The sequence below is a fragment of the Phaeodactylum tricornutum genome, chromosome 2 (assembly GCF_000150955.2).
Source record: "Phaeodactylum tricornutum CCAP 1055/1 chromosome 2, whole genome shotgun sequence".
Classification (NCBI taxonomy): Eukaryota; Bacillariophyta; class Bacillariophyceae; order Surirellales; family Neidiaceae; genus Phaeodactylum; species Phaeodactylum tricornutum.
In genome coordinates, this window is record NC_011670.1 from 486,450 (window position 1) to 500,637 (window position 14,188).

General features: G+C 45.1%; 4 protein-coding genes across 4 annotated transcripts; 2 read left to right on the forward strand and 2 right to left on the reverse strand.

Moving 5' to 3' along the window:
* Positions 1-67: 67 nt before the first annotated feature.
* Positions 68-781, forward strand: PHATRDRAFT_32661 (predicted protein; the record flags this gene model as incomplete). Its single annotated transcript, XM_002177592.1, has 1 exon — positions 68-781. One exon carries the CDS (start codon positions 68-70, stop codon positions 779-781), a length of 714 nt encoding a protein of 237 aa, XP_002177628.1.
* Positions 782-7,055: 6,274 nt separating this feature from the next.
* PHATRDRAFT_43451 (predicted protein) lies at positions 7,056-8,064 on the reverse strand (the record flags this gene model as incomplete). The annotated part of the gene is made up of 1 exon (XM_002177909.1): positions 7,056-8,064. The coding sequence occupies one exon, from the start codon at positions 8,062-8,064 to the stop codon at positions 7,087-7,089; it is 978 nt and encodes a 325-aa protein (XP_002177945.1). The 3' UTR covers positions 7,056-7,086.
* An 830-nt stretch (positions 8,065-8,894) lies between these two features.
* Positions 8,895-9,873, reverse strand: PHATRDRAFT_43452 (predicted protein; the record flags this gene model as incomplete). The annotated part of the gene is made up of 1 exon (XM_002177910.1): positions 8,895-9,873. One exon carries the CDS (start codon positions 9,871-9,873, stop codon positions 9,100-9,102), a length of 774 nt encoding a protein of 257 aa, XP_002177946.1. The 3' UTR covers positions 8,895-9,099.
* An 823-nt stretch (positions 9,874-10,696) lies between these two features.
* On the forward strand, positions 10,697-14,178 carry PHATRDRAFT_32665 (predicted protein; the record flags this gene model as incomplete). The annotated part of the gene is made up of 2 exons (XM_002177593.1): positions 10,697-14,089; positions 14,122-14,178. The coding sequence occupies 2 exons, from the start codon at positions 10,697-10,699 to the stop codon at positions 14,176-14,178; spliced, it is 3,450 nt and encodes a 1,149-aa protein (XP_002177629.1).
* Positions 14,179-14,188: the final 10 nt, after the last annotated feature.

Here is a 14,188-nt window from a genome sequence, read left to right on the forward strand (position 1 = left end):
GGCCTTCTCTCTTTTCAAGAGCGCTTGCTTCGAGACCGCTTCCAGATTCTACTGATAATAGTATGCGATGATTCGATCTTCGTCTAGCACGTTTCGGGCCGGTAGATGGGGACGCTTTGTTCAGAAAAGATTACTAGCTATTTCTCTAGCGGGAAACGCTGTATGTCTCCTGGCTGCCTTGTTCTTCAGCGGGCGTCAATGTTCCAACCTTCACTGGCAGAATCTTCACGCAGTGGATGTTGAGTGGAATGGTGGGCACCCAGCCTCAGGAAAGACTGGAACTTGCTACTGTAACCCAGAAAAGTACTGCTTGTGCACGCCAAGCTTGGCCGTTGATTTTGTGTTGGCCTCCGGCGAGGAGCACTTGTGGGTAGTCAGACGCAAAGACACCAATCAACTGGCGACTCCTGGTGGATTTGTGGAGGTTGGCGAGACGGTTGAGGCTACGGTCTTGCGAGAATTGAAAGAGGAAACCGGCCTTGTCAATATCGGCAAACTAGAACTGCTGGGAATATACTCGGATCCGCGACGAGATCGCCGGCGACATACGGTTTCGGCTGTTTTTATTGTACACCTGGATGGCACTGAGCACCCCCACGCCGCAGACGATGTCAAAGACATCCAAAGAATACATTTGAAAGATATTGAAAAACACGAGTTCTTTGCTGATCATAAGACCATATTGCTGGATTATCGGAGGTTTGTGGAACATGGCCATTGTGCCAGTCTGATTCCATCAACCGGCGACTTTGCCACTGATATTGTACGCTCAGTCTGTTAGCTCAAATATGCTTACAGTTAATAGAGAGGCTCAGATCCCTGTCCTGTGCTACCTTCTCTTCTGGAGCCCTACAGAGGAAACCATTCTTGACAATACACATTGGATCAGGAAGGTTGCCTGTTTACTATAACTTTGCAACTAAGTGTAAACAGAGAACAGATGCCGGCTAATGTTACCTTCATGAGAAAATATGCTAAAGGGGATGGGAAAAGGTGGAAAATTCCCTAAAGAAGACAGAACGTGTTTGCTTTAAATAGCTTCATTTGGCGCTAGCATGTTGTTAAATGTTCAAACTATTTAAAGTATATACCCAAAAATTTGTAACGGGTCCATACAGCAAGTGCTGGTTGGAAACGGATTCCAGCAGTTGCTGCCACAACCAGTGCAGGCCTTTGGTCCTGAACTTGTCCCACATTACCCTTGCAGGTATGCCATGATACATAATGTGACGTAGTACAACCAATGTATGTACAAAAAACAGGAAAACGCAGTGTCAACAATACTTGGTAAACACAGATTGGGCGTTATTACGAACAACCTGCGATACACCTAAGCAAGCCTAGGGACTGTAAAACTCAACTTGCTTACAACGCTCCCCATGGGTTAGACAGCGGATACAAGGACCTATGCTAATGCAATATTTGGATCAATGACTTTCTAAAACAATGAGGGGAAGATTACTCTACTACTAGTCCATGAGAAGTGGTCTGCTCATTCAGATGAACAACCTCTTACCATGTTCCAGATAATCTTACTCTCACATATGAGTCTTCTTCTTCTAAGTATAAATCCCACACAGAATCTTGCGGTGAGTAATCATTCTTGCCTGACTACTTTCCTCCAATTTGTGGGACTGTGTCCTATCCTTCATTTGTATATTCCTTTCTTGGATCCTCTTCCATCGGACTCTCATAGGCATACCACAAATACATTGTGTTGTACAATAAGGCCAACACAAATCCCGCGATGGTGTATACCATAACATAAAACAACATCCCCCCAAAGGCTGTGCATTGCATTCCAATGCGAAAAGATCCAATCCAACCCTTGGATTCCTTACTATACAAATTGGATCTGATCAAAACCTGGGAGCAGGACCTTTCTCAACAAAAGGGTCTCAATTGGGAGATCAAAGACTGCATTGCTACTTTGCGGATTGCCTATGCAGGGTGACGGTGACGGAGTAAGCCAGCCGTCCTTCTTTGACTTTCTCATCAGCAAATGTTGGAGCAATCTGGGGAATGCACCTTGTCCCATTGGCCTTGCAGATGTTGTCAAACTTGTCTTGACAAATACCTTGACAAGCATTGGGCTGGGACCGACACTTGGAATGGCTGCCATCCCCAATGCCGTCATTTTGAAGTACACAGGTTCCTTTTTTTCCTTCATCAAAGGAGTTCTGGGTGGTAATCTGCAACCTTGGCCTGTTGTCCCTCCTTTTTACTCGTCAGCAAGTACTCTTTAAGTCTGCAGACCTGTTTTTAACCTCTCCTTTGGGCCTGAGTCATTTCTGGTTGTTTCCGGCCCGGTCATGGTGCGTCATGTCCTGTGTGAAACAAGCCCCAAAAAGTACTGCAAAGGGATGCTGGTGGAAATTCTGGATCCCATAATGGGCAAAGGCCTCATTCCTGCCAATCCAGCCATCTGGAAAGTCCGTCACCAGGCGATTGTCCCTTCATTCCACAAGCAATAGTGAATTGGATCATTGCCATCTTTGCCAAATGTGCCGAAATTCTCGCTGATAATATGCAACCCAAATCTACCAATGGGCAGGTAGCTGACATGGAAGAACTTTTTTGCAGCATCACACTCAACATTATTGGCAGAGCTGTCTTCAATTATGACTTTGATTCCGTCACAGACAAATTGCCAACTATCAAGGCCATCTATTGCGTTTTGAGAGAGACCAAACAAAATCAAACTACTTTTTGTTGTAGAGCCATTGCTAGAATATACTGTACAAACTTGTTTCCTTGGTGGTGGCAGATAGGTTGCCCTGAGATCTCTCATTGGACACGCTGCAATATATATATATATATATATATATTTTGCAAGGGTTGTTATCCATGACAAATTTTTGGCATTTCAACTGACAACAACTTGCCAAAGCACAAAGGAACATTTGCCTACACTGCCAAGCTTCCACAATTGTTTTGAGAATATTTGTACATTTTAAGGCTTACTTGGCAAGTATCAAATTGCATGCCTCTTTGATAGGAAGCTCTGCCCACTTAACCCCTATCCTACCATTCCCAAGACAATTGCCATGTATCACCATTAGAAAGCTGGCAAAAAGGGGGCACTTTTGGACAACAGTAATACACTTTTGGAGGAAAAAGCAACTGTGAGCAAGAAACTGGAGCCACCCATGTGCAGTGTACTGGAGAGTGGAAATATCATTTGGGTTTGAAAAAGGCTCACACAGCTTTTAGCAATCTTCATATGTTATATGACAACCTCAGAGGTGTAAACCAGCATAGTTGTCCCAACTGCTGCCACTTGAACCCGAAATTTTCTGCAAACAATGTTGATGCAGGAGACGTTGGTATGTGGAAATCATGCAATAGACATGCATGTGAGCCACTCCTGATTCCACATGGAAATGCTGCTACACCAAAAGTTACTATCAATGCATTCAATAGCATCAAAGCCATTTGTGAGACAATGCATGTTGTAAGAGGGAATGTTCAGCTTAATCCAAGTCAGATTCATCAGCTACAACAATATCTGATTAATTCAGGTAACTTGTACAATCAACAGGCATACACTCTCATGATTATGGGAATAAAACTTTTTTTCCAAGCAGAGGAAGTTTTGTCAATGAAAATGAACATTCTGAAATGATCTATGCAGCCATCCACAACAATTCTGTCAGGTCCCTTGGAGTCAAGATCACAATATTTGGATCAAAGAATTTCTAAAACAATGAGAAGAATCAAAGTCTGTTCAATCCAGTGAGCAGTCTTACGAAGAACATAGCTAATCTTGAATCTTCCCACATTTGCATAAAATCTGTAAATATAAATCCTAAACAGAATCCCATGGTGAATAATGAATCTTGCTCCTTTTTTTTGTATCTTTTCCTAACTGCCATTTGTATGTATCCTGTATTCATGACTCCAGGATACAAACTACTTCCGTATGTAACGCAAATACGTAGAATTTGCGCAATAAGGCCTTCACAAACTCCACACGTGAAACATAAATGCTGCCCCCATCGGATTGGCTCACACTTGCGTTTCCATACTAAGTGGCATACATCCAAGGGACACGTTGCACGGATGTGTATGGAGACAAAAATCCCGAGTTCTGCCCTGTTAGATTTTATTTTGCTACTTGAAGGCTACTGGAATAAAAGTGGATATTTATTTCCTTTGTGGTTTACTCAAAAGGCAGGCATACATGACAAGGGAAACAATGGACATTGTTGCACTCATATTAGCTACAATGATTGGCTGAACCATATGAAGACTGTTTTGTGCAGATCTTCCCAAATGATTTCAACAGTGATGTTGGCTTTTGTGTTGGCAACCCTACTCTGCATTAGACAGCATACCTGGATGCAATCTGGGGAGTTTTGCGTATGGGGACATCTTCAGATCCAGGAAAGCCTGTTTCCAACATAACATATGTACAAACTTTGCTGTCCGCCCGGCATGCTTCTGTGGCACATACAGGCTTGTATGTACAAGACTCATTCACCCTCTTTGACCTTGTGCAGGAGGAGCAATGCCAAGAATCACAGCGCGTTTCCCCATGGAAGTCTGTCCTCATTGTTCAAATGCCAGCAGCCATTGGCATTGTTGCCCATTCTTGCATAAAACAGCAGGAATTTCCCTCCCAAAACTCCACAGCAGCCAAGCTCTGCTATGTTGTGTCTGGAACTGGCCAATTTTTGCAGCAGTATGTCAACATTACATCTGTGATCCAGGCTGGGGATGGCTTCATTGTAGATCCAAGAAGCATGCACTGGATATCAAACAGTTAAGGCTTAAAGAAATTGGTTCTCTGTGCAACTGATGGCAACCAGGGGGATTTGATTTGAATGGACCCCAATTGCAGATCTATGACTACTGGGACTATCAATCAACTCAAAGACAATCTTCTGCAAGTTCATGGTATGGCGAAAGGGTATGTACAAAATGAAAGCAACGGCAAAGCCGTCTCATAGGAAGTCATGATGGTTGTGTGCATTACCAGAAATACTACATAAGTTGTCCATTCAAACATTATTGTTAAAAGATTACCTTGTAGACTGGTCATTGTCATCCATAGCCGCCACTTGCTCAAAAGAATCAAGCAAGCGCATTCCTCCTATGAGCGACGTTGTCAAAAACCTGTCAAAGTCATTGGGAAAATTTTCGGGTTTGCTTGTGAACATTGGCGGCGGGTACTTTTGAAGGCATGTCCGTCTTTGTGTTGTTGGTGGGAGGTCATTTGGGTTGGAATGTGCTCTTTGGGGCTTTGAGTAGTTGGTGTTTGGGAGCTATGGTGTAGCAGACCCTTGGACATGGATTTAAGTGGGTCTGAATGTTTGGGCGGCGTAGTTTTTGGGGTAGTGCTTGCATCCCACAACTTTGTCAAGGCAGAAAAGGGCAAGGTGTCGCAACTGTTGTTATGCTATGGTCTTCCAATGCCTTTCTAGGCGTTGAAGGAGACTTTAATATTTGTGTAACAAGCAAAATCTGTTTCAAAAACCTACAGTACTTCTTCCAATTTCACGTCTTGTACCGTTTCCCATCGTCATTGACTGTAAGGTTGTCCGTCCCGTTGGCCTACCTAATTTAGACGCGTGCGCTGTCAGTTGCAGCCACTACAAGGAAATGCATTTGCTCAGTGGCATTTATCATGAAAAGACTGGTGGTGTATCCACACTTAATGTGCATTTGCTGTTCAAAACTCCTGGAGTCCTGGCGACAGCTTGTTCTCTGAATGCTTGGGGTAAAGTGTTCACAGTCAACTGCTGTGAAATAGATTCATCAAAGCTTGACGGGTTGGAAGCAGCTCATCCATGCCAGCGCGATACCTCCGCTATATCATATGCAGAGCATAGACCAAGCATTTGAATATTTTCTAATTGCTAATTTTACTTTAAAACCGTTTCGCGCTCAATCAAAAGTACTTAGAAATTTTCAGATTCGGCCGAAACAGTAGTTTTTTCATGTCGTAGAGGCCGAATTAGCGGTTTTTCTCTTTTTTTAATACGTAAATACTAGTGGTTTCCGGGGTAATTTCAAGGTATCATCTAGGTATCTATCCAAAGGCGGCTTGGATACCGACCACTTCATAAAGTCGCTCCATTGTATATTTAACTCATATATAGATAGCCTTATACTGAGTTTATTTCTTCATCCTACGGTGACGCCCACTGTAAGTAACAAGAGTATTTGACAAGCAAAAGACATCGGAGTAAATACAGCAGGCGTGAAGTGTGTCGCATAATTTCGGAAAACCCAAGAGATCGGTTTGTACATGACAATTCAGTCGTCTTGTCTGGCTGGCTGTCCCGTGATCCTTATGTTAGACTTCTTTTCTTTACACTTCATTTCATCAACTGCCAGCCTCCTCTACAGTAAAGCTAGGAGGTTCGCTTTCTTCTTCCAGTACAATTGCTGTGAGTTTATCTATTGTTGACAATCGCGCTTGTTGGAAATCTGCGAATCGCAGAATGCTTCTTTCACTCTACCGACACAGGCTCTTTAGTCATGTCGGCAAGGTAGCTCGTTGTAGTGCCGTTCTCTTGCCGTGGGCTGAGAAGCTTGAACAAGAAATTCTGCACCCAGTATTTCATTTGCGCCTCTATTCGCAGTCTATCTTGCTAAGCTTTCCAGTTCGTAGGCGCCGCAGGCAGGTAGAGAGAGCGATCGAAGACAACGATAATGCAGACGAGAGTCCAGACACGACTGCATCCGAAATTGCTCAAACAGAATTCGATCGAGCTGCTTCCTTCCTCGTGAATAAGGTGTACAAGGCCCTAAAACCTATGGTGCCTCTTAACGACAACTTCTTTCTTTCTCGCGGAGAGGACACTGCGATGGGGGAATACATTATGATTGATCTAGGAGCTGCTGACGGCCAGTACAATATTCAGGTGGACAATGAACAGCAACTGCTGCTTATGCAAACTCCAATATCTGGGCAAACGCAATACGTGTTTTCGAAACGAAGCGGAGACTGGATAAGCGTTGACGACGGTCATATTTTTGAAGGATTGCTTGTTCGGGACCTTATCCGGCAGTGCAGAGGAGTTCCAAAATTGTAGGAGATACTTTCTTTTACATATCAAAATCATATTACTGAGTTCATTAGTGACTAGCTTGCGCAGTGTATGGAAACTCGTAGGCAGATCTCAGCATGGCAACTCGCCAGCGAAGCTGCTTTTCGGGTCCACCGTTTAACCATCCTTCAAAAACGGCAACCGCAAGGTCCGTGACCGTTTCCTTGTCGTCGGGCGAATTGGCGTGCTTGGCGGTCGAGAACGTGTATGAAACCTCACATAAGACATCGATCTGGGCTGCGACCGGAATGTCTTTTTTTAAGGTCTCGCTCGCTTCAAATTCTTCATGCTCTCCGATTTCTTTGTTTTTATCTTCGACAATCATAACCCGAGCATCCAATAATGCAACTCCTCCGACTCGGCAAGACCCTTCTTCGTATACTTTCCGTTCTGGATCCAGAAGCATTCCCAGTAGACCAAACTTTGTGACATAATATGAGGCACTAAACGACTGCGGCGTAGACATTTTCCACAGTTGCCCCTCCAGAGATTGTGGATCAGATTCAGCACGTTTCCGCCACTGGTTGGTTCCCAAGAGTGCTTCACTCAGAGACGTCATGTCCCCGGAAATATCCACTTTCAGTTCCGTCTCCGATTGCTTTTCAATTTCGTCAAGGTTTTTCTTTTCTTCCTCGCTTGCTCGCGTTTGGTTTCTTAACGTCTCTGTTGTATCAAAGAAATTCTCCAAAGCAGGTCCTACAGCATTCAAAAACTGTTTCGAATCGAAACTGTAATCGGACCACAGCGGGTTCTGTAGATTGTGGAATAAAGCAAACGACAAGACGCTTCCATTATTCGCATTCATTAGCACATCGTTGTTGATAACTTTGTCTTCGGTAGCAGCTTCAAAAGCTTCCCGACTCTGCTCGTCGACGACAGACGACCATACACCTTGCATCGCCGAGCCCAAGCGTTCCAGAAGCGACGGCATGGGCAACAACAATTTTGGTGATGCTTCCATCCTCAGCCGATCGTTAATCGAACAAAGTATACGAGTAGGCCGCATGGCAATCAAAATTGTACCAAAAGCATACGGTTCTATGTTGTGCAGTCTTACTCTGTCCACCTCTTCGCCCGTCACAGAAATCAACTTGTTGCCGCCGAGTCAGGATTAATGTAAGTAGCGTCGATCTGGTTTTGTCGACGACACGGACCAGAATTCCGATAATATTCTATTCAATAACCGTATACCTAGATTATAAAAAGAATTCGGAATCTCTCAAGAGAAAGATCACGAGCGACAAAACTGCTGGAAGCATTGCTGACAGTGAATGTGGAATAGGATTCTTAGATTTCTTCCAGTTAAAATCATCTGAGGGCAGGCACGACTCCGTCGAAGGAACAGAAGCAATACTTTTGAGGGATCAAGAAAATCAACTTTGCCACAAATCACAGGACTGACAGTGAAACGCTTGTGTCGGCCATGACGGAGTTTCAAGAAGCCAGAGAGTCACATCCACAGCGACTGGTGCGGCAGAGCAAAAACTCTTTGGTCCGTCTTTCAGGGTTTTGGAAAAAGTCCGACAAACTGGCCAAAAAGCAAATAAAGCAAGCCGACCTGAAAGCTCGGAAGCGGCAGTTTGGCGAGCAATACATGGATTTACTCGAGAAGGACGCCGATCCAGAAGAGCTGGAAAATTGCTTAAATGAAGCCCTTCGTGAAACAGAGATTATTCGAAATGGCATCGACGCGCTCGAAGCCAGTATGGAACTCGTCAATGCCAAAACCCGCGAAAAGATCCTACCGACGCCTGAAAGTCCTGCCGAAAGGCAACAGATGTTTTCGGCCGTTGCGGCTAACGCCACTGGAATAGAATCAACGAACGTAGAATTGGACAAGGATTACGTTGCTGTTGTCCATCCCGCCGGACAAGGAAGTTAAGCTCTTTCACGGTAATTGCTGGTGTAAACATGTTTCTTCGTGATGTATACACCTTTGCATGGTGGGAACTGTACTTTTAGCGCAAGAATCGGAAACGAGCGCCTAGCCTAAATCTTTGGTTTTCGAAAGTTGCGACGGCTTATCAGTTCAGAATCTGATTTAAATCGTCCCCTGCCGCTTGTCCTTCGTTGTTTCCAATCCATCCCTTCTTTCGCGTTCCATCGTAAAATCCAATGTAGATATTGGTGTCTCCATACGATGTAAAGGAATAATTACTGGGCTGGAGTTCTTGTTTGATGCTTTCCTTTGCCCTCGTTCCAATTCGTTTTCACTGGATACTTTCCAAATTCCTCGAGCGAAGACCTGATTCAACTCGTAGCATGATGCTGAGTTGTACTGATCCGATATATGCAGCTGGAGACGGAAACTGATTGAATTGTCTTCTCCCGGAATGAGTCGATCCGACCGCAAACTGTGTACTTCTAAAATTAGGTCCCGCATACTTCGTTCAAGCTCCGGAAGCATCTGTGTAAAAGCGTCTTCTGATTCCACACCACTTGGCATTAAATTCTTAATACCGAGCCGGTATGCCTGAAGGTTCCGTCTTGACTGTAATTCTTCCTCATTCTCGGAGGTCAAGTAAAGAACAAGCTCATCCGCGGCATTTTCAATCAAAGCCGGTACCGCTACGGCAATCGTATCTCGAACGTATGAGACGACTTCAGGATGCCGACATACGTGACACCGAACTCCGAGAAAGCGTGTGGGTCCAAAAGTGTCCTTGGGATAAATGTGCTTATTGTATAAAATACTATGCGCCCAACATTCAAGAGTAGCACTCAGTAGGGCCTTCCACTGACTGTAGCTCTTGCGCATGAGCCATGACGAGGCGCTTCTAAAAGGAATCGTCGTTTTGTCGGATGTCGTCGCCATGGGTCAAGATAAGGCTTTGCCACGTGGATTGAGTAATACTGAAGACGTCTTTCCGTTTTTGCGGATATTGCTAATACCACACCCTGCAGGCTGTCCTTGGCATCCTTTACAGTCATCAGCTCGAAATGCATTGGGAAACCGCCTTTCGAAACCCATTCACTGTCAAAAGGAGTCTGTGGCATGAGAAAACCTGAGGGGAGGACGACAACGAGCAACGAACCTGTACCGAACAGAGAAAACTTCGTTGCTTTTGATTGGAAGTATCATGTCGACGATATTTCTCATGTCCGAAGATTCCTTTTAACAACCAGTCACGAGCTTGCACGACCCCCGTTGACGTGACCGAATGCATGTGTCGACGATGTTTCCTATCATTCCCGAAGTAATTCGTTGTGGCGAGTCTCAAGGCATCGTAGGTTGGCGAATTTACCACCCTGCAGACAGGCAGTATCACTCGGAAAAGTCGTCGGAGTCCTGTGACAAGAGCTCAATCCTCCTGTACAGAGAATTGCATCACACTCAGAGAAAAGCGGCATTTCTAGAGGCGAAACCTTGCTGCGTGAACCACCGAGGAGGTTCAAATTCATCGTATTCTACGAACTTCATCGACCATGGATCGTTTCGCCGCAATGATCATCCTGCTAACGGTGCTTGTAGTACGTTTCGAATATTAAGAATTTTTCAACGCCGTCATGTAAGGAATCTTACATATGCGAATTGCGTTCCCTCGGTTTCGTTTTTGCAGAGCACCGTCTTGTTCTTGTTGGCTCTGTTTTCGTTCGCTCCTGTGACATGCTCGTGCCTGGTGTCGCTTCTGTACAGTATGTACCTTTTCATGGCATACGAAGAGTCGGGAGTGCATCATGCTCAAGAGTTCGAAAATAGGTTTTGGACTATCTTTGCATTGCTATTGAGTACGGCACTTTTTTTCGCTCGGGATTCGCCACTAGCTTTCGGTTTGTGGAGTCCGACGCTTGGATTCATCGGTGTTCTGATATCTGGATATGCGATGCATCTGTGGGACAGATACTTACATCGGCTGGCTATTTCGCAACAAATTCGGAATCTGGGCATGCGGCGGTCTACAACGGCGAATTCGTCACTGATGCGACTCAAGGACTTGGGCATCCCAGTGGAAGATCAACTAGCTCGAATTAACACATGCTTGCAGGATATTGATCAGCTTTTGATTCCTTCTACAATCAACAATTTCATAAATCAGCGGTTTATCTTCACAAAAGAACAGGAAATTATCAGCGTGTTTGAAGAGTGTGACGCTCGAGCTCTGAACTATCTTGTTTCACACGTCAAGCTTGGGCTACTATTTTACAAGATCAAAGATCATCGGAGTTTTAATGGGAAGCATCGAACAGCTCTCGTCACTCTTTTAGCTGTCGAGCGTTTGCCCATTTTGACCATCGTCTCACGAGTCATTGTGCTGCATAGCTTGCAATTACTCAAGCTTCGGGCCAATCCGAAAGCTGAATTTTGGGTCCGGAATATTCTTCTGAACACTCATCAAGACAACCTTTCCGAGCTCAAAACACTCACAGATACCAAGGGCGATTACTTCTGTATGAACAAACTAATATACGATGATATTCGCTCTGAAACCACACGACAAGACATTCTCAATCATATTCGTCGGGAAGCTGCCGTTCAGCAGACTCATATTCAAATGGGGACGAGGCGCTTGACGAAATACCGCATGCACGGGCAATTTCGGAAAGTCCTCTCTGACGTCGATGATACTCTATATTGTAGCGGGGGAATGTACCCCGCTGGAGTTGACAAAAGATATCCGAAAAAGGCTGTGTACCCTGGTGTCTTGGCCTTTTACCGTGAATTGGACCTCGGCACACAAGGACCTGAAGAATGGCAAGACGAGCACGTGGGAAACTTGGTTTTCTTGTCTGCTCGTCCACATGTATATAAAGATATGAGCGAAAAAGCGAATTTTGCTAAGTTTGAGAAGCTTAGAGCTCAAGGCGCAGATGGCCGCAAAGGCATGCACACTGTCCCAAGCTTGCTCGCTGGAGACCTGGCGTCAGGCACATCATACATGGTAACGAACGACTTTGAGCCACTAGCGCAGAAAAAATTTGACAACTTTCGACGCTATGTTTCTATATACCCAGAGTACCAACATGTGTTTGTCTGTGACAATGGACAAGGTGACGTGAGAGCCGGCGAGCTTATGTTTGACAGTTTCCCTTACGAGTTTCAGTCGCTATACGTCCATGTCGTTATGCCTATTGAAAAGACCCACGGATACTCTCCACAACGGTGGCGCCAGAAGGAGTTTATGCCGCATTTTTTTAGAACCTATCCGGAAGCGGCTCTTCATGCTGCAAGCCGAAATCCGCCACTAATACGGCTAGGGGGGCTTCAGCGCATCTGTCGTGATGCTGTAAAGGATTTTGAGCAAATAACAAACTGGTCAACTGAAGCTATGAAAGCGGAGCGAAGACTCGAGTTGAACCAAGCTGTTTGGCGAGCGAATTCTTTTTTGGAATGGCATTATTTAGACCAGGTTGAACTCATTAAAGCAGAGTGTCGTTGGACGTTGGGACAAAGAGTACGGACCCCATATGGCATTGGGATAATTCTCGACTTTGACCCTGTTTTTGATCTATACGGAGTCGAGCTGGACTGGAGGCCTCTCGATATTCAGGTTATCGAACACTTGAAGAATCCTAGCAGCTCCATCATTCGACCAAAAGAAATAGCAACATCTAGTGGTCTTGGAGCCAAAAGATCTCTTTCGACTGTAGTTGAAATGGAAAGCGAAGAAGCTGATGACGAAGCTACATTGCAAATAAGTGTCGGTTTGCATCTTCCAAAGCGTCAAGAGGTTGGTGAGCCGAGTGCTGAGAGGCCCATAACTGACCGGCAACGGTCTGATAGATCAAGAATATCCACTCGAAAGGCATTGGGCACAAATGTTTTGTCTGAAAATGGTAACGTCCAGCAACAAAGAAGAGAAGTAGAATCCTCTATTCCAAATGACTTCCAACGTTTGAACCAGGAAACTAAAGCCAAGGCAATATCAGTAAAGGCACGAATCGGTGGAAGATTTATCTCTAAGCTTACTCCTCCTGTGCTGCCAAAGATCGACAAGGAGAAGGGTCGATCTATTTTTACATTTCTTGCTCCTGTTCAGGGTTCAGTACCTTTGGCTTTCAAGGAAGGTGACGAATGCACAACACCGTTTGGACCGGCTAGGGTTGCTCAATACCGGAGCAAGAATGAGATTGTCGTCGTTGACTTCATTGGTTGGTATGCCGTAGGTTATCTTGCTCAGCAAGATGTGAAGGTTATTCCTAAGAGTCTACTCAGATCTCTCTTTCGACAAATGAGCGCTAGCGAGGGATCGCAACGGCCTGTTGACTATTCTTCCTCTGACGGGACTGTAATAGCAACTCCTTTTGGACTGGGGAGCGTTGTTCGCCCCGTTGCTCCTCCCGGAAGAGACACTAAGCGAGCAGTATCGCCTACAGTTCGAATACGCTTAGAAAGTTGGACCCTTGCGAATGGCAACCATCCAGAATTATACTGCACAGTAGAAAACGCAGAAGAATGGAAGAAGAGCAAGTCAGATGAGACTAAGTCGATCTTTTCGGCCCTTGAAAACTTAGTTACATCGTCGAGAACGCTTTTCGAACCATTCCTGAGCAACAAAACTCCGACCAAAATCGAACCGAAATTTGAGCAGTACTACAAAGATTCAGCTTCTGTAACTACAATTTTTGGAGAAGGGGTAGTACACCGTTTTAGGTCAATTGATGGGTTCTATGAGGTTCATCTTACCCGGTGGATGCTCGCAAGCAATAAGTGCGCTACAGCTTTTCTTCGGAGAGAAAGCATCAATTACAGGATCGCAAATGGTTGCAAAGAGGGTTACCCCGTGCTGACTACTTTGGGGGCTTCCGGGACATTGGCATCCGTTGACCCCACTACAGGTGTGCATATCGTGACCGTCCCTACTGCAGGAATGATTTGCTATTTGCAGCCAGACCACATAGCACGTTCGCTGAAAGCGGCCGTTGGAGAGAATGTGTTGACCGCCTTTGGTGAGGGAAAGATTGAAACTTACAGTTTACAGAATGATACGTATACGATTATATTGGCTGGCTGGAGAGGAAAGCTTTTCGCGAAGGAAGTATCATTCGAGCGAGTTGGGGATGGTGTCCAAGATCGCGATGGCCCTTTTGGTGTCAATTGGCTTTTGCGCTTTTTGTTTTTTAGTTCGGCAAGAGGCCCTCGAAGTCGAAGCAACAGCCTCATCGGTGGAAGTCAGAGTAGTAGAAGCGTG